The following is a 19,983-nucleotide window of genomic DNA, read 5'->3' as shown; positions in this document are numbered from 1 at the left end:
CGAATTAATGTGGTTTAAAACCGAATTAAGGTGCTTAGTGTGGCCGCACACAATCGAATTTATACAACCTGTTTCCCAAATTCGAATTATCTAAATTCGGATTAATCCTGTAGTGTAGACATACCCTTGGAGACGCGCGCAGCATGCGCCTCCCGTCTCCGAAAGCTTGGCTGGATTCTTCGTCACGGGCCCGTGGGTCTCTGCTGGGCAGAGCAGGGCTAGCGGGTGGCTCCGTGTCCATTACTGATGTCGGGGTTTGGCCCAGCAGGGAGGAGAAACCATAAATCCACACAGGTCGGGACAGCCCAGACTGGCCCCTCCCTGGGTAACAGGGCCTCACTGTCCATGGGCCAGCGAGTGATTATCCTCCGAGTGTGGAGGGGAGCTGGATGGGCCCTTTGAAGGCTGCTGTCCGGACCCTGGGCACAGGCTGAGCTGGGCAGACCCCCAGGCTGGGTGTGTTCCTTGTGGACTCAGGACCCTAGTGGGGCTGGTCAGCCAGCAGCTGGAGGTGGGGAATCGAAGGCAAGTCCCCTCTGGCTAAGCCAGCCAGGCTCGGGCTCCCGTTCTGCAGGGACGTGTGGAACACCGCACACAAGCCAAGCATGGCCGCTGCTTTCGGAGCCATGGCTGGGTTTGGTGGGCGCTGCTGGCTGCCCGTGGCCAGGCGGCTCCAGGAATCGCAGGGTGGCTTGATGATGCCTTACACCCTGTGCTGGCTTTGCAGCTCTTTTCCCACGCTGTGTCTGCGAATGGGGTGACCATGGAGGACCCCATGGAGATCATCATCACCGTGAGCGACCAGAACGACCACAAACCCCAGTTCACCCAGAGCGTCTTCACAGGCTCCATAGAAGAAGGAGCCAAGCCAGGTACGTGAGCAGAGCCCCCTAGTGGTGGGTGAGACACACTGGTCATGAGATGTGGCTTTGGAGGGTTCCCTCCAAGGAGAGAGAGAGACAGGGGCTGTTTTAGTGTTGGGTTATTTTTGCTTTGAAGAATTTAAATCCCAGAATAACCCAAAGGGGCTAAAATCTGCCCACTGAGCAGACACGCCTTGTCCAGAGAGTGCTGCTCGTGTGGATGGCAGGGCTTGGAGCAGGCTCTCCCTCCCCTTCCAACCCAGCAGCTCCTTCTCCCGATCCTGCAGGAGAGTCGGCACCCTGGGGTTGACCACCCGCCTCGCTACAGTACCCGCGGAGGGGATCAGTTACCTTCCCAGAAGGCTCTGGGGCTGGCAGGGAGCAGGCGCTCGGTGCAGATACTGCTGATGGGGGCAGTATGAGAACTGGAAGAGAACAGGGGAGCTAACTGGTAACAGTAAATATGGCTCCAAATTGTGCTGTCCGTTTACCTGTGAGACACTCGTAGGGTTCTAGTCTTTGTATCGCCCCAGTGAGATCGATGGCTCTGGGCCGACGGCTCAGCCTGCGCTGCCCCGAGGCGCTTACAAGCTTATTCCCCTTCTTTGGTGACTGCAGAGAAGAATTGGCAGACGTTGGGGATGGGAAATGCCTGGTGGTTGATCTAGTCACCTTCCCCCATTCCCCTTGGTGGGCCAGGGCGGGATTGTTCCTGGCAGTACGTCCTGGAGAACGTCTCCAATCTCATTTTGTCCTAGAACTAGAAAAATAGTGTTACTCTAAACTCGTGCCTAGGTACCTCTGTGATGCAAGTGACAGCCACAGATGCAGACGATAGTGTAAACACCTATAATGGGGTCATTACTTACTCCATCCTGCAGCAGATACCTGAACAACCCCACAGCCAGATGTTCACCATCAACTCTGAGAATGGCGTCATCAGTGTGATTGCAACTGGGCTGGACAGAGAGGTGAGTGCCGCAGCGTTGGGTCGGAGGCACGTCCGGGTGTTATGTTTGCACAGACCGGATGGACGGCCCTAGGTTCAGAAGGGCGAGCTCCGCACCGAGACGCATTGGGAGTGTCCGGCGCAATCCGTGTCACGCTGCAGGATGTCTTTGGCAAACTTCCCGCTGTCTCCGTTTCTCCTGGGCGCTTGTGCCACGTTAGACTTCCCCTGCCCGGGCCAGCCCTTGGGCTGAGTGAATTGTGCTTGGCGGGGAGGCAGTGCGGGGTTCAACGGGCATCTCTGCAGCGCTAGAAACTGACCTCTCCCCCCCCCCCATGGGAGGCCTGATCGTTTGGCCGTGTTCGGTCAATTCAGCTAATTTAAATGCATCAAATCTCAGCCCCACGTTGGGTTTTGTGGAAACACGTTGTTGCCGAGCCTGAGCCCAGCAGAGAGGTTGCACTGGGAACTGGGCACGGAACACTCCTTGGGGACGTGAGCACACTTGGCCTTTCTAGAGACACAGGCCCCACCCTGCTCCCTTCGCCGTCCATGGCAACCGGGAGCAGGAGGCTGAGAACAGCCCTTTGCCCCATCTCGCTGCCTCCTCCCCTGCTTCACAAACAGTCACAGGTCTTCTCGGCCTGCCCCGGGAGGAGGAACCATTATTCCTGTGTTACAGAAGGGGAAACAAGGACAGGGAGCTGCCCAAGGCCACATGGGAAATTACTGGTGGGCAAGAGCCCCTCCCTCGGAGTGTGCCGCTGTGCCAGGGCGGGAGTCTCCAGGACCTCCGGCCACACCAGTTCCAAGATGGTTGCTACAGGATCCCAGTGAAGAGCTTGAGAGGGCACCGTTAAATCATCTTCCTTGTCCGTCAGTCAGACCACGTCACCCCTTCCTGTTCACATCCCCTGCCCTCCCTCGCCCACGCACCGTGTCCAGACAGCTCATCCTCACTGCCACGGCCCCACAGGGCTCTGCCCTGGCTGCAGCTCCGACCGCGGTCCCCGGCCCCTCCACCAATGCCAGGCACAGCCCCTGGTCTGTGTTCCCCCATGGCAGCTCCCCCAGCCACCCACCCACCCTTCCCAACAGCAGCGCATTTGTGACTGTAATAGGGTGACCAGACTGCAAGTGTGAAAAATCAGAACACAGGGTGGTGGGGGAGGGGTAATAGGAGCCTATATAAAAAAAAGACCCAAAAATCGGGACTGTCCTTATAAAATCGGGACATCTGGTCACCCTAGACTGTAACGTGCTGGCAGCTCTAGTAGGGTGAGCAACGAGTTAACAGAAAGCAAGGCCCTGGCCCCAGCCACACAGGGGAAAGGGCCCGCTCTCAGCCCCGCTCTGCAGGGGAAAGGCCCCGCTCTGAGTCCCGCACTGCAGGGGAAAGGCCCCGCTCTGAGCCCCGTGTGACTCTCTCTCTCTCTCTCTTTCACAGACTGCCCCCCAGTACAGGCTGATAGTGCAGGCTGCAGATCTGCAGGGACACGGGTTCACAGCCTCCGCCACTGCTGTCATCGAGGTGCAGGTGAGGCTCCCAGGCTGCGGCGAGGGCGGGGCTGGGCTTCCATTAACACACAGGGCACTACTAGAGATGCTGGGGCCACAGACCCGGCAGCTGCCTCTACACTCCCACTGCTAGCCAGGGCCACCAAACCGCTGCCTGTACCCAGTTAGCAAGCCTGCCACAGGGCTGCCCAGGAGTCCCCAGTGGGGGGCAGAGCTGGGGCCGCAGAGCCTGGCTGGAGGGGGCAGCTTTTTCAAAAACCACAAGCTGACATGGGTCTCCCAAGCGGCCCGCAGCTCTGAAAGCCCCCGGCCACTCGTGACCGGCTATTCCACCCCCACCCCGGGGCAGGTCTCCCATTCCCTGGCAGGCAGGAAATACCCTTTGCTCAGCTGGCTGGCCTGTTGCTCTTTAAATAGCTGTGGGGAACCAATCAGTGACATTCACCCTCTTTTTCAAAACCAGTGGAATGGCCAATCACGTGGCTCCACTCACTTTTAAAAAAAAAATCCGTACAGCCCATTGGCTGTCAGGCAGAAGGGGGGCGGAGTTCATCCGTCACACACTGGGCACGGCTCCACTGACACACACAAAAACCCGCCAAGACTCCACAGGCAGCAACTTGGGTAAAAAACAGGCTTAAAACATGTACGTTCAAAGTCGCTTCCCCCCCCCACCTTGGCACCTTGAGGTGGGGTTTGCTCTGCTACCTGTGAAGGGCACAGCTGGGCACAGCTGGGCAGGACAGGCGAGGGCAGGCTTAGCAGCTGGGCTGGCAGGGAGCAGCAGAGGGAGGGTGCCCCAAAGCCTGGGCAGCAGTGGGCACAGCCTGACTCCTGCACTAGAGAAGGGGTTTCTCCCTGGCCCTCTGGAGTTACAGCAGCCCCGTGGGAGCCTGCCCCTTTGGGACTCATGACTGATAGGGGTGTGCCAGCAGTAACTACCCCACACTGCAGCTCAGCTGGGGCTGGGGTCACTGGGAGCTGGTTGCAGTCCCACGCCAGGGGCAGCCTGCTCACACACTGGTGTGGGGCACTGCGGCACGGAGCTCCCTGGGAATCGGGGCATCCCCCTTTACCACAGCCCTGTCTGGGGCACTCCATGGGCTCCCCTCCTAAGTGTAACTGGGGATCTGCACTCCAGCCCTGCCCCTTGGCTCCCTACACAGACCCCTGCCCCTACCGCGGCAGAGCAGGCGGGGGTAGGGGGGAAAGGCCGCACACTGTACCCTGCTTGGACCCAGGTTTGCCAGAAGCAGCCCAGGGCGGGGGTGGGATGGGATCATGTGAGCTGGGCTCCTCCCTCGCCCATCAGCCGTTCCCCACAACAAGCCGGACCAGGCTGGATCCTCCCTCTGTCCTCACAGGGGACACTCGTCCCGGGCCCTACCCTGGCTTGTCATCTTTGGGGCCACTCAGAGGAAGGGCACATCCTGGCTGCCCCCTGCTCTGGAAACCGGGTCTGACAGGGCATGGGGGTGTGGGGCCTCGTCTGGCCACGTGGGTCGAACCCTGTTGCAGGCGGTGCTAGAGACAGACTGTCCCTCTGCAGCCAAGACCTGGCACTGCTCCATGGTGCTGGGCCATCCCTCCCCAGGCCCTGCTCCTCGCCGAGGCCCCGAGGTTACTCACCGGCCTCGCTAGCTCAGCAAACAGAGCCGGGGCCATGGGAATGGTGCCACAGGGAGGGGACTGGAGGGTGGAGTGGGGCAAATGGCCAATGCTCCGCGCTGCCCTGATCTAGGTCAGAGCTGCTGGAGCGATGCCACATGTTCGTGAGTTAGACAAGTGCTGGGGGCAGCGGTTCTGCTGTGCGGGCTTCAGAAATCAGGGTTGGGCCCTTCCTCACCCCACCCCCCCATCGGCCTGGGCGTGTGCCAGGGGCCCTGCCTCACCCCCCATCGGACTGTGGGTGCACCAGGGGCCCTGCCTCATCCCCCACCGGCCTGGGCGTGCGCCAGGGGCCCTGCCTCACTCCCCACCCGTCATCGGCGGTGGGCACTGCCGCGGGGCGGGGGAGTGGCTGTGGTGATTTGGGGGCCAGGCGTGAGGGGCCCCGCTTGGCTCATTAACTTGTGTCCCAGGTCAAAAACATGTCCGAGGCCCCTAGCAGCTCCCTGACCGTCCACGTGTTGAACACTCTGACCGGCCAGCCCGCAACAGGCCTGGCCATGCACCTGTCCCAGCTCCAAGGCCCCGGGCTGCAATGGATGGAGCTGATGAAGAGGTAGGTGTGGTGAGGCAGATGGGCTGTCCCTGGAAGGGGAAGGCCACCCCACAACCCCCCTAAGTGCAAAGGCCTGGTGCGGGGGGACGACGGACGGACTGAGCTGAAGCCTGGGGGAAGGACAGGAAAGGGTTTTTCCACCTCCTCAGGCTTCCCTCTCCCACCTGAATCCGATCCCAGCCCACAGCAGAACAGTTGCCTGAGCCCTTCAAAACCTCACCCTCCCCAAAGACCCCCCACCCCCCCGGGGTGGATCCTACTGCTGGCCTGGCTCAGGCTGCACCAGGGCGTGCAGGCTGCGGGATGGGTTCTGGCAGAGTGGGCTAGGACCTGCAGCAGGCACAGGTTCCATCTCCCCCCAGCCGGTGCCCAAGGGCTAACTGAAGCCCCTGCCCCCAGGCTGTGTTTGGAGAGAGGTGCAGTGCAAACAGGGTGAAGGTGGGTCTACATCTGGCCAGACTCCAAGGCAAGGAGGCCTGGTTCTCCCCCGGGCCCTGCAGGGTAACTGGCAGAGGTACTGGCACAGACCCAGCCAACATACAGCCATTTCCCCTGGTGCTCCCTTCCTTGGGTTGTGGGGTGGGGGGATTACTCCCTTCTGGTCTCTGGCCTGGCAGCTGCCTCACTGCTCGGCTGGGCCCCCACTCCCCACTAACCAGGCATCATGGGGACGCACTCCAGTGGGGCACTGCCATCCGCTCTGGCTCATCCTTCCTGAGGTGTAGGCCAGACCGCAGAGGACACAGATCCATGCTCTGACATGACCCAGTACGGTTCAATCTCCCCATCAACTCCCAGGGCGGAGTGACGCGCACGCAGCACGAGGTGGTGCTGGCCAAAAAGCGTCACCTGGAATCCCTGGGGGCAGCTCCTGCTGTCTGGAACGACCTCCCTGCCTGCTCCATCCCCAGGCGCTCTCCCCTGCGGTCACGCCTCTCCTTGCTCTGCCTTCTGCTTCCTGCGCTGCTCATGGGGGGAGCACGTCATCCCAACAGCTGTGCCTGGCTCAGCCTGCACCTGGGGCTGGATCCCAGCAAGGAGGCTCCAGGGGACTAGGGAGGGAGCGGTGGACAGCTTCAGTTTGATACACTTGTTTGGATTTCAGCTCTACCAACGTGGATGGGCACTGCCCGCTCTTCCTGGCTCCTGGGCAGGTGAAGGCTGGCACGTACAAGCTGCACGTCGACACTGGGGCTTACTGGCAGCAGCTGGGCTACACTAGCTTCTACCCCTATGTGGAGGTAAATCCAACAAGGAGCATGTCTGGGCCCAATTCCTCTCTCACCCGGGCGGGTTAAAGCAGGAGCGAGGAGAATCAGCCTTGTCTACCGAGCCAGCGCTAGCACGTGCAGACCTGGGAGGCAGGGAGCACGTGGAGTGCCTGACGCCCAGGACACGGGTTGCTCTGTGACTGCCTCTCCAGAATCCTCCACTAAGTCAGGGGAAGTTGCCACAGATGCTACAAATGCGAAAGGAGCCCAAGGGTCAAACTCTTTGATACTCCACCGTAAATTCTGCCTCGTGGCCTAGCAGGGCAGCGGCTCCAGACTGACAGCAGCGTAGGGGAGCAGACTCTGGCCCCGTCTCCCTGCTCCCCACCCATCGCCTTTGCCATGTCAGAGTGAATAGGGCTCAGTGCACTTTACACGGCCAATCTGCAGCTCTGTCCCCAGCAATGCTGGAGCCGCTCACTGTCAACGGGAAAGGGTCGCATTTCCTCCCGCCCTGGACCGTCTGCAGACAGATCAAACTGCTGTGGGGCCGAGGCTCCCCCGAGCCAGCACACGCTGTGTCACACATGTAACCTGCTTCTCCCTTGTCTCTGCCAGGTTGTCTTCACGGTCACAGAGCAAACCCGGAAGCTGCACATCCCTCTGCTGATCAGCCCCTTCTCCTATACCACCTACAAGGGGAGCTAGAGCACAGGGGAGAGCAGGTGGGCATGGTGCAGGGACTAGCCCCCCCGGCCGGCCTGGCCATGGCTCCAGAGATGGGCCGGAGGAAGTGACGCGAGGGAGGGCTCAGGGTGGGCTGCGCTATTAAAGGGCTCTTTCAACAGCACCTGCCTTAGCCTGACGCACTCAGCTGCTCGTTAGCGAGCTCTGCGGATCCGAGTGGTAAAGCAGCCAAGGAGACGGATGGTTCTGCTCCAGGAAGGGCAGCATGGCTCTGCTGCTCAGGGGCCCAGTTCTCCCTGCTGGTGAGCGCAGTCCCTCCAGAGCCAGCAGGGCTCATCCCTCTTCCCGAGGCAGAGCTGTCGGCATACGGAGCCCTCTGGGCTCCAGCCCCTGCCCAGGGCAGGAGAGGGCCTAGCTGGGAGGCCTATGGGTGCAGGACTGGCTGAGAACAGGCTGCATGTGGAGGCCATAAGTGTGGTCTGGAGGGGCGACACTCCTCTGCTTACGGTGCTGTGGTACCCAGGGGCCAGCTACCAGCTGTCTGGCTGGCACGTTCTCTAGGCAAGGGAACACTGGGCTGGGAGAGGTCTCCTTCCACGCTGCGGCCCGGCCCTGCCCTGGGAAGTGAAAAATGGTTTCTTTGGAGCCTGCTTAAAAACCTTTCTGGGGTCTGTTTAATGAGGCAGAGCCACAGCACAGCCCTCTCCCTGCGGTGCTGGGACAGGAGCCCGTGGGGAGGCTGCTGACAATATTTAGTGTAACCCAAGAGGTGATGGACAAGCACGTGCCCAGCAGTGCTAGGTTGGGGTAGCAACGAGTCCGGCTGGGCCCTGCCCCAGCGTCTGTCCCATCACTGTGGTCTCCAGTGGTTTGAAGCCCACGTTGTCCAGGGGGATCCCGAAGGCTGTGAGCTTGGCCTCATAGGTGCGCAGCAAGTCGTTGTGTGCCTGAAAGTGAAGCAGAGTGTGAGTCCCAGGGAAGTGCACACCACGCACAGGTCGTCACTAGCTAGCTCCTACCCGGGCAGAGCACCCACTCCTGCACCATCCCCTGTGGTGCCCGGCAGGGGCAAAGGGGGGCTGTCATAACTAGGGAAACCAGAACTCGGTCCCTGAGCCAGTCTGGGTGCTGGGGGTCCCTGGGTAACCCCCTCAGAGAGAACCAGCACCGTGTGGCTAATTCCTGCCTAGCAGCGAGGGCTGCACACACAACAGGAGATGCCAACATGCCAGAGGGCTGAGCTGCCTGGCCAGCACTTTCTAGCTTTGCCACATAATCAAGAGGATTAAAGTCCTGACACAACAAGGGAGATGCTGGGCAAAGGCTGTGTCTGTCTGTGCACACGTGAGCGGGAACAGCCCCTCCACTGCCTCCTCTCCTGCAGGAGAGATGATGTCTAACAGAGCCACGTAGGAGCAGTGCCCTGCTCCTCCCAGCAGGCCCTGGAGCTTCTCCTCCATCCCCATTAGGTTTTGCACAGGAGGATTCTCCCTGCAGAGCATGTGGCATGTCCCAGCGCTGACCCTGCCTGGTTCCACTGGGGCGGGACAGAAGCAGGGTCCCCTCTCCTCACCTTGCAGACTCGGGCCAGCTCATACTGGAGATCCTTGATGGTGTTGTTCTTGGAATCCAGCACGTCCTGGGAAGGGAGATCAGAGCCTTGTTACTGGTTGGGTCCCCCGGGCATGGGTCAGAGCCCAGCTCAGCATGGTGCCATGGGAAAGCTGCAGAGATTGGCTTGGCAAGGTTCCCACAGTGCTGCCAGAGGAGGTGGTGCCTGCTGGCTGGGGCTAGTTTTGGGGGCGGGGGGGACACCCGGAACGTAACCCCAGAACCCTGCTCAGTGTAACTGACCCAGAGACTGAGATGCCTTTAGTGCTGCCTGCCCGCCAGTTTATGTTGCATCTGGTGGGTTAGACATGGCCCCATGCTCCCTTAGGTAACGAACACTGCACTGCACTGGGGGAGCTCGCAGCCCACTTCACCCCACTCCAGCCTGGTTTCCTCCCAGCACCAGGCCAAAGATATGACCGAGGGAATCCTCAGGCCACTCTATGGAGTGCGACCTTAGTCCCCAGGGAGGCATTAAGAGTGCTTAAGAGTGGGAGACAAGCAGTCTCCACCCGATCCCACCCTCCTGCCTCACAACCACAGGGTCCGAATCCAGCCCATTGACAGCTGGCCTAGCACAGAGCCCGGGCTCTCTGCAGTTGGGGAAAGCGGAGACCGGAGGAGATCCAGGGCCCTGGTGGCTGAGTAGGGCCCTTTCTCTGTGGGGGCTGGCTGAGCCCCCTTGTCAAACTGCTACACCTGGGCTGACATTCTGGGGTTCAGGAATGTGTTCTCCCTTCGGTTAAGCGGCTGGTTTGCTGCAGAGGCTGTGGGATGCGTGGAGGCTACAAATGTCTATTAAGCCTGAGGTGCCTGACTTGCCAGCAGCCTGTGCTCTGCAGAGGGCAGCAAACGAACAACAGGCCCTCACCTGGAACCTCCACTGCACCAGCCTCTCGCTGGAAAAGGCTCCAGTCGGACTGTGACTCTCGTGCCAGGGGCGACTATGGCAGCTTCCAGGGTGGAGGGCCCTGCTCAGGGGCTGTCCTCAGGAAGGCAGGGGACCCCCAGTTTGAGGCCATATTATGAAAGGAACCCTGCGGGGGGTATGGAGTTGTGATGAGGTGAGGTGGCTGTGCCTCACGTGTGCTGCCTGGCCTTTCCGCTCCAAGAACCCAACCAGGGGCCCCCCGAGAGCTTGTCTACACTAGTTAAATTGGTCCTGAGATGTACCAATGGTGCCGCTCCGCAAGAGGGGAAGGCCAGGGCTGCATTTTTGCTGCTCCGTCACCTAACTGCTCAAACACCAGGGTCCGGGCTACACGGCACCAGTGCAGAGTTACAGACCGGAAGCTTCGCAGCATAGATGCAGCCTGCAAGAGGCAGCTGAGCAAAGGAATTCGGAGACTCCAGCACCGCCAGCAGCTGCTGGAGAGATGTCGCCTTGGTGGTTTCTGAAGAATGTGTTTTGTGATCTGCTCCCCCCAGGCCAGGCAGTGGCGCTCATTCCATCCCCAGTGTCTGAGCACTACAGCGCTGTTACTGGTTCACACTCCCAACACCCCAGGGAGGGAGGGAAATTGTATCTCCATCATAGTGCTGGAAGCTGAGCATGGGGTGGATGAAGTGACTGGCCCCAGGTCACACAGGAAATCCATGGCTGAGCCAGGAACCCAGGTTTCCCAAGTCCTGAGCCCGTTTGAGCTGGGCTGGGACAAAGGCAGACAAGTGCTGCTTCTCCTGTTACTGCTGCTACTTGCTTGGAATGTGGAATCACTAAGCCTGTTCTCCCCCCGCCCCAGGAGCTCCCCGCCATGTATTTTTAGGGTGCCAGACGTCCCAGAGCCTGCTGTGAGCCACAGAGCCAGGAAGGAAAGCAGGTGGTGTGGGGGGGAGTGACTAGTGAGATTCATCTTAGTTCTCATTGGTCATTATGTCCCCACTAGCCCCCATGGCCACAAAGCCCCTCCAAATCAGGCACGCCTCCACTAGAGCTGGCAGGTGTCATTGCCAGCTCCAGGAGACATACCTGTGCTAGCTCTCATCGAGCTACCTGCTAAAATCTAGAGGTGCAAGCAGCAGGAGAGGCTGGCCGCCCCAGTATGTCACTTGGAGCGAGGAATCGCCTTCCAGCTCCAAGTGCTGGCATGGCCAGAGTGGAGCCTGCTTAGATTGCCGGGGGTGGGGCCGCCAGGAGAGGGCTGTCTCCACAGAGCTGGCCAGGGGAAGCCTGGGTGAGGCTGCTGCTCAGGGGCTTCCATCCCTCACCTTGACAGAGTACAAACAAGCATGGTGCCCGGCCTGCCGAGCCCGGAACACAAAGGAATCAGCAGCCCTGACAATTCTCCTGTGGGCTGGGACTCGGCCCAGCCCTTTCCACCGCTGCGGAGCGAGACTCAGCGCTGAGCCTGCCCCTCGTGCCCCAAGGGGGTTACCCATACAATGGCCTTCATGGGAGTGAGAGGAGGCTGCTGAAGCCTCTCCCCTTACCACAGCGGTAGCCTAGGGATTCTGGCAGGACAGTGGAACATGTTGGGGCTTTTCCCTGAGTGTGCCAGGGCCCCAGCTCTACACACATCTTAGAGGTGAAATTCTCCCAAGACGAGGCGTGAATCTTCCTTCCTCCCACCCCATTGGGCCTCTCCTCCTGCACCACAAGCCTGGGGCTGCGCTAACAGACCAGAAGCTCTGACCTAACTACCACGTTCAGCTAGCCACCAGGCAGAAGTAACAGAGTGTGGGGTCCTACAAGGTTGGGCCTCGCTCCTCAGAGGGTGCAGGGAGAAGGAGAGGGCTCCCGCCTGGTCACAAAAGGACCATTCTCTGATGCCTTCTCCAAGCCTGTCTGCACCTCCAGCAGGATCCCTCTCCAGCTACAAAGACTGCTCTCAACTCTTTGGTGCTGAGGTTCAAAGGCCAGAGATTTAGCCCATGTTTAGCCACAGAGCAGGCCCGGCCCCCCCGTGCAGCCCTATCACCCCAAGCCCTAACCCTTGCAGTGGGGAGGGGGCAAGCCCAGCAAGAAGTCACCCTTCTGCTCCTATCTCTCCCCCAAGACCCTGAAGCAGGGTACGGTACCTCCAGTTTGCGTGTGACCATGGTGAGGGCGCTGGGGTCGAGATTGGAGGCTGAGAGAACTTCGTTAAGCTGCACCTCCTTCTTCTCCAGTATGTTGGAGAGGGCCTTCAACTTGCGCTCCAGGAGCAGGTTCTTGAAGCCAGTCTTCTGCTGCACCTCATTAATAGCTTTGGTGAACTTCTGATAGAGCTCGTCTCGTTCTGCCTGCACCTGCTCAGGAGAAAGCCACACCCAGTTAGCAAGGAGACCTCCATGCTGTGCCTTCAAAACCACCTGCTCTGCACTGCAGTGCAGGAACAGCCACCCTGGGACTGACCAATGGGCCACCAGGTTGGGTAACATGCCCCTGACAGTGGCCAATACTGGAAACTACAGTGGAAGTTAACATACCCAACTCCCAATGGGAAAATCCCTCCCCTTAAGCAAGAGGAATGAGGAGTCTGGAGCATTTCTCCCCAGCCAGCACCACTGCATGCGTGTTCTTTAGCACATGCACCCCATGGGCCTGACTTTAATAAGCACAGAATATCTGCCAGAGCCGGGAATATCATAAACTACCCCCGCCAAACAGCTCCTGCCCCAGACGGATTCCCCCTTAGCCCACTTTCATTCCTCTGCACTGTACGCCCAGCTCCTGTCCTAGTTTCCACCTCAACAGCTACGTTTTGTGCTTATCCAAAGGGGCCCAAGTGCTCTGTAAACATTAGCCAATCCTCAGGTTATCTCTGAGAGGCCGGTATTACTATCCCCAGATCAAGATGGGCTGGCTGAGAGACTGGCCCCAGGTCACACCATGAATCAATAGCAGATACGGGAAGAGAACCCATGAATCCTGGCTCCTAGCACAGCGGTGCCGTGGCAGCATGCTGGGCCCAGAGGCTGATGGATTGAAACCATCCTCTGGTAGCCACGGTCTCCTCCTTTTTTAACAGTGAGGGGAATTAATCATTGGATCAACTGACCTCGGGGCATGATGGATTCTCCATTACTTCGAATCTTTAAACCAAGACTGATGTCTTTCTCAAAGATATACCAAAGCTCAAACCAAAGTTATGGGCTTAATGCAGAAACCACTGGGTAAGGTTCTCTGGCCTGTGCTTTGCAGGTCAGATTAGGTGGTGACAATTGTCCCTTCTGGCCTTAAAGTCTATGGCTGTGACACCCCAGGACCCTATTCTGGCCCTCAGAGTAACCCCAATCCCAAGTGCATACAGGGGTCACCCATGAGCCTTGCAGCGGGTAGGAATGGCAGATGTTAGCAGCAGCAACTAAGAGAACCTTGGCTCTTATCTAGTTAATGTGTCTGAATTAAGACATATCCTCCAAAGCCTATTTCCAAATGCACTGAATATGCTGCTGCCTCAATGACAGCTTGTTAATGAGGTCTCCTATCAATGTTCACATTGCTGGGGAGTCTCCGGGAATTGCAGACAAGCTCCATGCTGCCTTAACCCACTCAGCTGGGGGAAAGACCCTCAGGCTACAAGCACTTAACCTGAAGCATGCTCCCTGAAGGCTGGCATGCCAGTAACAGACTCCACCTGGTCAGAGCAGGGAGCATTCTAAAGCCAGCGGTTAGATGAGAGACCGAGGATGCTAGTTCCAATGGTGATCTGTTGCTGTGCTGTATCCAGCACTCCCTCACCGTAGCAGGGAGACTCTCAGCAACAATCTCTCGTCTTCCTCCTGGCCTAATGCTGCAGCCAGGCAACCCCAGGCCAGGAAGGGACCAGCGGAGCATATGTTATTGTTTAGTCAAGTACAAAACTGGACCTGTCTACTGAGCACAGGAGATGGCAGAGCAGAGAGAGAGCTCAGAGGAGGCAGCTGCTCATACGGAACTCAGAGGGTGTCAGAACCCAGGACAACCCCAGGCTGAGCTGAGGCTTGTGCAGTCGTCTACAACGTTACCATTGTGACATCATCTCATACCCCAGGATCCCAGCTGTTCAGAGAGGGCGGGTGCGGGAAGAGAACTCCCCATGCTCAGGTGCTCTCACTTCGTGCCCATGGCTCTCACCTTGCTGAACCTCTGCTCCAGCACTTCATGTTCCCACTGCAGGTCTTTTAATTCCTTCTGGGTGACTTTCAAACGGGCCTTTGTGTTCTGCAGAGGGAGGGAAAAAGATTAGATGCAAGCTATGGGTTCCTGGGGCGGGGGAGAGCCGGCACAGGAGAATACCAGACTCTGCTCCCCAAGCTGGGCATCACCCGCACAGAATCCTCTCTCTCTTAACAGGACACGTGCGGCTCAGGAGTCAGCCCCGGGGGGCAGGAATCCATTATTCCCCTTCCTCCACTAGAGTGAGATCCTCTGCACCCCCGAGTTCGGGGATCCCCACCAGATGCTATGCTGAGGACACCAGCGTAAGCCAAGCACGACTGAAGGGGATTCCATTTTGGAGTCTGTCAATGTAGTTCCCAGATGACCAGCAGAGGCCACTATTCAAGCCCAATCTGTACCATGGACACAGCACAAGGCGTGCTCTGAGAAGGAGCGGGAGAGACACTACAGGACATGGGACCTAAACTGGATGGGAGCCGAGCAGGTGACTCACAGCCAGTGCCTCCTTGTCCTTCTCGTAGTGGGCTAGCTTCTTCTGCAGCTCGGCCACCTCCTCCCGGGCCCGCTGCAGGGGCTCTGTTTGCCTCTTGTTCTGAAGCAGCACTTCCGCCATCTCCTTCTCCAGGTGATCCTCCTTCTTCTTCATCTCCTCCATCTGCTCCTGTTCTCAGGGGCAGATACACAAGTACTGAGTCCCTGAGCAGGGCTGCCAGCATGGGGCATCGCAGCAGGAGACCCCAGGCCTGCAGGACTCCCAAGCACTGCATGTAGCACTGCCACAGCAGCATCCTAGCAGATGGCTTAAAATGGCGACGTTTATAACGCAGCTGCATGATCTTCATGAGTGTAATTGTGTAAATGTGTCACCACTCCTCAGGATTAGAGGGGATGGTGCTCACAAAGCATATGAAGCAGCTGGGGAAACCCCTGCAGTGGAAGGCACTCAATGAGAAGCCAATACTGAAATGCGTGTAGAGCTAACAGGCAGGAACTGTCACCTCCAAGAGAGCGTCAGTCCTCTCCAGCACTGGGCTTCCGGCCCAGCTGTGTCCCCATTCCGGCGCCGGGCACAGGCTAGCGTTACCTTGAGAGTGTTGATGAGTGCCAGGTTGTTGAGAGTGACGTCGTTGTAGTAGTTCTTGATGTCACTGAAGGCCTTCTCGTGGTTCTTCATCAGCGTGTTGATCTGTCCATTTTTCCTCTCCTCAATCTCATGAATCTCCGTTTTCCTCCGCAGATCCAGCTCGTCCCGCAGCACGCGCATCTTCTTGTCGTACTTGGCCTCAATCTCTGAAGGGAAGCACCACACATGGCTGAGTGACCACCCCATAGGGCAGGCCAGACAGGCTGGGACCATGAGCATGAGCTCCCCTTTGCTGCTGCTACAAGCTGCTTGGTCAGTCCACACTATGGGGATGGTACTCTTGGAAAGGATGCCCCTTAATGGTGCCATATCAGCTCCCATTAGCGCATGGAGCAGTTACAGCAGAATCATGGAAGGGAATGCCCAGAAACCCTGGCTGACTGCGGTGCCCAGACACCCTAGGCAGGGGAGCACTAGAAACACTCAGGTAATCATGCAAATCGAACCACATTATAATAAAGAGGTACCAGCGCAAGGCCTAGGTGCCTGTAAAGTCTCCTCCAGCCTCAGAGCCCTGCAGCTCCAGAGAGCCAGTAAGCAGCTATGAAGGGCACTTACTGCTTAGTGCCCACCAGCCCATAGTGTTAAACAGTCCCCCCGACAGAGATGGGGGAGCAGGGCTGCACTGCCACATGGAGACAGGCAGCGTAGAGGGAGACCTGAGTCCACCCTTGAGTGGCAGCAAAGCACCCGCTGCTGGTGCTGCTCTGATCCATTCTGCGTGCGCACAGACAAGCGGCTCCTGGGAATTCAAACAAGCCACTCAGCCTTACAGCCCACAAGCAGCGGAAGAGGGGAGGAGGAGGAGAATGGCCATCCGCCAGCTAGGCCCTGTTTTGCTCTGGGGAGGGAGCCCAGCAGAGGCACAGTGTGATGAGTGCTAAGACAGCTCTCACTCTGGGTTTCATACAGGAGTCCAAATAGGAACTGACCTTTCACTTGTCTCTCAAAGTCGCTGCGCAGCCGTGTGATCTCCTCCTCTTGTTTCTGACAGGGAGAAGCTGCACATTAGACCTGGATAGCCAAACAGAGAGAGAAATCCTCCCCTACGCACAGGCTCAGAGTCAAGGCCATCTGCGCACCTGGCTGCAGTGAAAAGCCATCACAGAAAGGGGGATCGGATCAGCTGATGCCCTGGAGCACGTGGTTGATTACCAATCCTACTGCAGTTTGCAGAGTGACCCATGCAGTTACTGGCCATCAGGTTCTCCAGCCCCATGTTGGGTTCTGACTCCTGCAGCACTGACTCCCAGCCCCAGGAGGACAGACTTCTTTCAGTGACTCTAAATAGATCTCCCACAGATGTCACTGGGTGACCCCTTAGTTTCACATTATGGGGATGGTGCAAGGATCATGGACTGATCAGTCTCCATTCAGCCCTTCAGAGCCTGGATGTCTCAATAAGGTGCCCCCTCTCGCCTCCTTCTCTGACAAGCTAACCTTGGGCTCTCCCATCTCCGTTACATGCCAATACCACCCAGACCTCGGACTTGCTCTGGCATCTCTGCTGCGCTCTTCTTCCAGGCTGCGGTGAGGAGGCTGGACAAGCCCTGCAGCTAAGGTGTCCCCAGCCCCATGATTATCTGTCTGAGAGCAACGTACCATGCGCAGGTTTTTCACCACCACCTCGTTGGCCAGCTCCTGCTCCTTTAGCTCCACTTTCAAGGTGCGCATATCCTTGCGCAGCTCCGTCTCCTGGGTGCGGTGCTCCTTCTGGGCCAGCTTCATGGACACAGTGCCCTCTGCCTTCAGTTCTGTGATGTTGTTCTGGTGCTCGTACAACAGATGCTTCACCTTCTGCTTGTAAACCTGGAAGAAGGGAACTCAGTGGTGTAAAGCCCCCAGACAGGGATGGGAGCAGGGGGAGCCCAGCAGTGGGGACCCACCCCTCTGCAGAGGCCTGGGAAGAGGGGCATTAGCAGATACGGGCAAGAACACATTTGAACTTGAAATACTGCCTGAGACACCCCTTGCTAGTGTCCTGCCCAACTCCCTTTGCCCCCTCCTTTTCTCCCGTGCTGCTCGGGGCCCACTCAAAGAACACCGGGTGCTACTAATTACGGGCAGAGCCAAGCAAGGATCTGTGGTACCCATAAGGAGAGCTGGAGTCCACTAACCGTCTTCCCTTAGCCTCTCACTTTAATCTCCACTTGATGCCGCTCCTCGGCCTCTTCCATCTCACGGTCCTTGTTGCGCAGCTCCGCCTTCTTCTCATCCAGCTGCCGACGGGTGATCTCCCAGAAGGTGTGGATCTTGTCACGCTCCAGCTGGAAGTAGTTGCGCTCCTCCCGTTCGCGGTCCAGCTCCTCCCGAAGACGCACAATGTGCTCCTCCAGCTGCAGAGCCAACAAGTGCAGCTGGTGAAGGCAGTGGTGGGGGAGTTCTCCTCCCACAAAACTGCTGACTTATGTCTCTCTAGCACCTGTCACCCTCTGGGGGCCCAAAGCTCTTTCCAAACTACCCACAGCAATCCTTACAGCCTCCCCTGGGTGGAGCATGGCAGCTGTTTAACAGGATACAGAAGTTTAGGACGGGAAGTGACGATGCCATATCCAACAGAAACCACAGGGCATTTAGGGAGGTAGACTGTAATTAGCCATTAAGATATGGATACTGGGACTAACACCCTGACCTCTAGAAAAGGGAGCTAAGGCATCTTGATTGATCGGAAGGGAACAGACCCGCAGATCTATTTGTCATCTGGAAGAGCAGTGCTGCATTCATTAACAACCAATTCAGACTCAGAATTGCAGGCTCCTCTTTTAGACTGCAGGGACATTGGGTCAGGGATCATGTCTTCATATGTGATTGTATAGCAGCCAGCAAAGCAGGGCCTTGGCCCTGAGTGGGCCTTTAGACATTACCATACTAAATAATAATACCAGGGAAGAGGGCTACCTCCTGAATCACTAACTCCCCTTCGCACAGCACCTAGTCCATTCTCTCATTCAAGCCCTAGCTTCACTTAAGATGCGATGAGAGCGCAGCAGCTAGCATGATTGCAGATCATCAAACCACAGACTGAACAATCATAGAACTGAATCTGAACGAATACCACTTGAGGAATTAGTTTGCTTGGGCCTGGAGAGAAGAGGAAGGTGTATTTATGGCATGGGGTGTATGAATGCCCTAGCAACAGACATTGATTTCATCAGTAATTCAAGTTCTAAAAGGGTTATACACCTGTATCAGAGTGAGTGGAGGGGGCTTTTTCCAATAGGAAACAAGGACAGAACAAGACATAGCGCTCAGACTAACAGGGAAATGCTAGACTGTCACAGAAAACCTTTTATAACTACTAGACAGTGGAACAGGGGGCAGAGGAGGGCACAGAATTCTGGTCACGGGCAACAGAGTGCAGGCTAGATGAGGGACACAGGGAAGTTATGGAAGCTCTGGAGAGGGAGAGATGAGATGGTTAAACCCTTTGGGAACCCAGCTACACCCCAAAGCCCACAACGAGTCCGCTCTTGTGACACCCATGCAAATAGTTCAGGCATGTGAGGGATGGTGCCGTTGTTGGTGTGAAAACCCACCCTGTCTTTTCTACTAACCTTCACCATCTGCCATCTCCATGGGTTGAACCAAACCTTGTGCACTTCGTGCCACCAATAATCCTTACAAATGGGAGCCTCCTCTCGCCAGGAGCTCGGTGGCCATGCGAAGCCCTTGGGCAGAGAGCCCTAGGAGAGATGCTGTGAGCTCTCACCTGATCCTTGCTCATGTCCTCCGGGGGGACAGCATCCACCACCGCTGCAGCTTTGCCCCCCTTGGCTTTTTTGCCACCTTTCTTTTTGGGCGCCTTAGAAAAGAAAACAATATACATGACAGGCGTGCATAGCTCAGACCTACAGAGGTGCCACCGACCTGGGCTGCTGGGGACCACTGGGTGTGGATGTCATTCTTATCAATGAGATGACACAAGGTGGGATCATCCAGTTCCCCACAGGCCACAGGTGCAGCTTTGTTGTGCAGCTTTCAGAGGGCTGGAGGGTCAGTAAAGATACAAGAAACTCCACACCAAAGCAAAGCACTGGTACTGCTACTTCTGGTGCTGAGGACTGGGACGCATGGCTCCCTCTCACACTCCCAGGGCAGCCCAGAGGATTCAGGGGACCTGGGGCAAAGCAATTTCGGGGGCCCCTTCCATAAAAAAAAGTTGCAGGACTATAGAATACTATATTCTCGTGGGGGCCCCTGTGGGGCCCGGGGCAAATTGCCCCACTTGCCCCCCCCCTCTGGGCAGCCCTGCACACTCCCCATGCTATGTCTGGTGTGTCCTGGCTCACCCAGATCCCATGTGGTGCTACTTGTCCTAACCAGCCAAGGAGCGTGAGCGCATTTTGGAGCAGCCTGAGCCCTGTGATGAGCTAGGGGCATGCACTTGAGGGGAAGGCAACAGGTGCCACGGGCTGGTGCAGCCAAGGTCTCAGAATGACCCGTCACCCGGAAGGACTGTGTGACCCAGAGCTCAGGGCATAGACCAGCCCAGCTGCAGCTCCAGGGAGGCCACTGCAGCCATCAGTCCCGAGCAAAGTGCCCCAGGCACAGAGGAACGGGACAATTCTGCTGCCTGCCCCAGAACCCTGCCCCAAATGCTGCTGCTCCCCAGCACACCGGGGGCTCCCAGGAGACCCCTGAACCTAGTGTTTTCCTCCCAGCAACCCCCTCGATCCCGGGGATCCCCCCAGCC

General features: G+C 57.8%; 2 protein-coding genes across 2 annotated transcripts; one reads left to right on the top strand and one right to left on the bottom strand.

Annotated features, from left to right (window-relative positions):
• The first annotated feature begins 732 nt into the window (after nucleotides 1–732).
• LOC112118538 (cadherin-3-like) lies at nucleotides 733–7,597 on the top strand. The gene is made up of 6 exons (XM_026663795.1): nucleotides 733–872; nucleotides 1,659–1,834; nucleotides 3,260–3,349; nucleotides 5,412–5,554; nucleotides 6,660–6,795; nucleotides 7,384–7,597. The coding sequence occupies exons 1-6, from the start codon at nucleotides 764–766 to the stop codon at nucleotides 7,471–7,473; spliced, it is 744 nt and encodes a 247-aa protein (XP_026519580.1). The 5' UTR covers nucleotides 733–763; the 3' UTR covers nucleotides 7,474–7,597.
• A 551-nt stretch (nucleotides 7,598–8,148) lies between these two features.
• LOC112118526 (dynein regulatory complex subunit 4) lies at nucleotides 8,149–19,086 on the bottom strand. Its single transcript, XM_024216885.2, has 10 exons — nucleotides 19,000–19,086; nucleotides 17,429–17,626; nucleotides 16,893–17,099; nucleotides 16,223–16,277; nucleotides 15,231–15,436; nucleotides 14,640–14,807; nucleotides 14,102–14,188; nucleotides 12,082–12,291; nucleotides 9,026–9,091; nucleotides 8,149–8,399 (listed from the first exon to the last, which is right to left on the bottom strand). The coding sequence occupies exons 1-10, from the start codon at nucleotides 19,012–19,014 to the stop codon at nucleotides 8,250–8,252; spliced, it is 1,362 nt and encodes a 453-aa protein (XP_024072653.2). The 5' UTR covers nucleotides 19,015–19,086; the 3' UTR covers nucleotides 8,149–8,249.
• Between the last annotated feature and the right edge of the window lie 897 nt (nucleotides 19,087–19,983).

The sequence above is a fragment of the Terrapene carolina genome, unplaced genomic scaffold (assembly GCF_002925995.2).
Source record: "Terrapene carolina triunguis isolate 2854851 unplaced genomic scaffold, T_m_triunguis-2.0 Scaffold33911, whole genome shotgun sequence".
In the NCBI taxonomy this organism is placed as follows: domain Eukaryota; kingdom Metazoa; phylum Chordata; order Testudines; family Emydidae; genus Terrapene; species Terrapene triunguis.
This window is presented reverse-complemented; position numbering and strand designations above follow the sequence as displayed.

Excerpts from the sequence above, each read along its gene's own strand:
- LOC112118538 (XM_026663795.1), top strand. The coding sequence starts at position 764 with ATGGAGGACCCCATGGAGATCATCATCACCGTGAGCGACCAGAACGAC. Across the intron at positions 873-1,658 it reads AGAAGAAGGAGCCAAGCCAG|GTACCTCTGTGATGCAAGTG; the intron begins GTACGTGAGCAG and ends ACTCGTGCCTAG. Across the intron at positions 6,796-7,383 it reads GCTTCTACCCCTATGTGGAG|GTTGTCTTCACGGTCACAGA; the intron begins GTAAATCCAACA and ends TGTCTCTGCCAG.
- LOC112118526 (XM_024216885.2), bottom strand. Across the intron at positions 16,278-16,892 it reads TGGTGAAAAACCTGCGCATG|AAACAAGAGGAGGAGATCAC; the intron begins GTACGTTGCTCT and ends TCTCCCTGTCAG. Across the intron at positions 9,092-12,081 it reads TGGTCACACGCAAACTGGAG|GACGTGCTGGATTCCAAGAA; the intron begins GTACCGTACCCT and ends CTCCCTTCCCAG.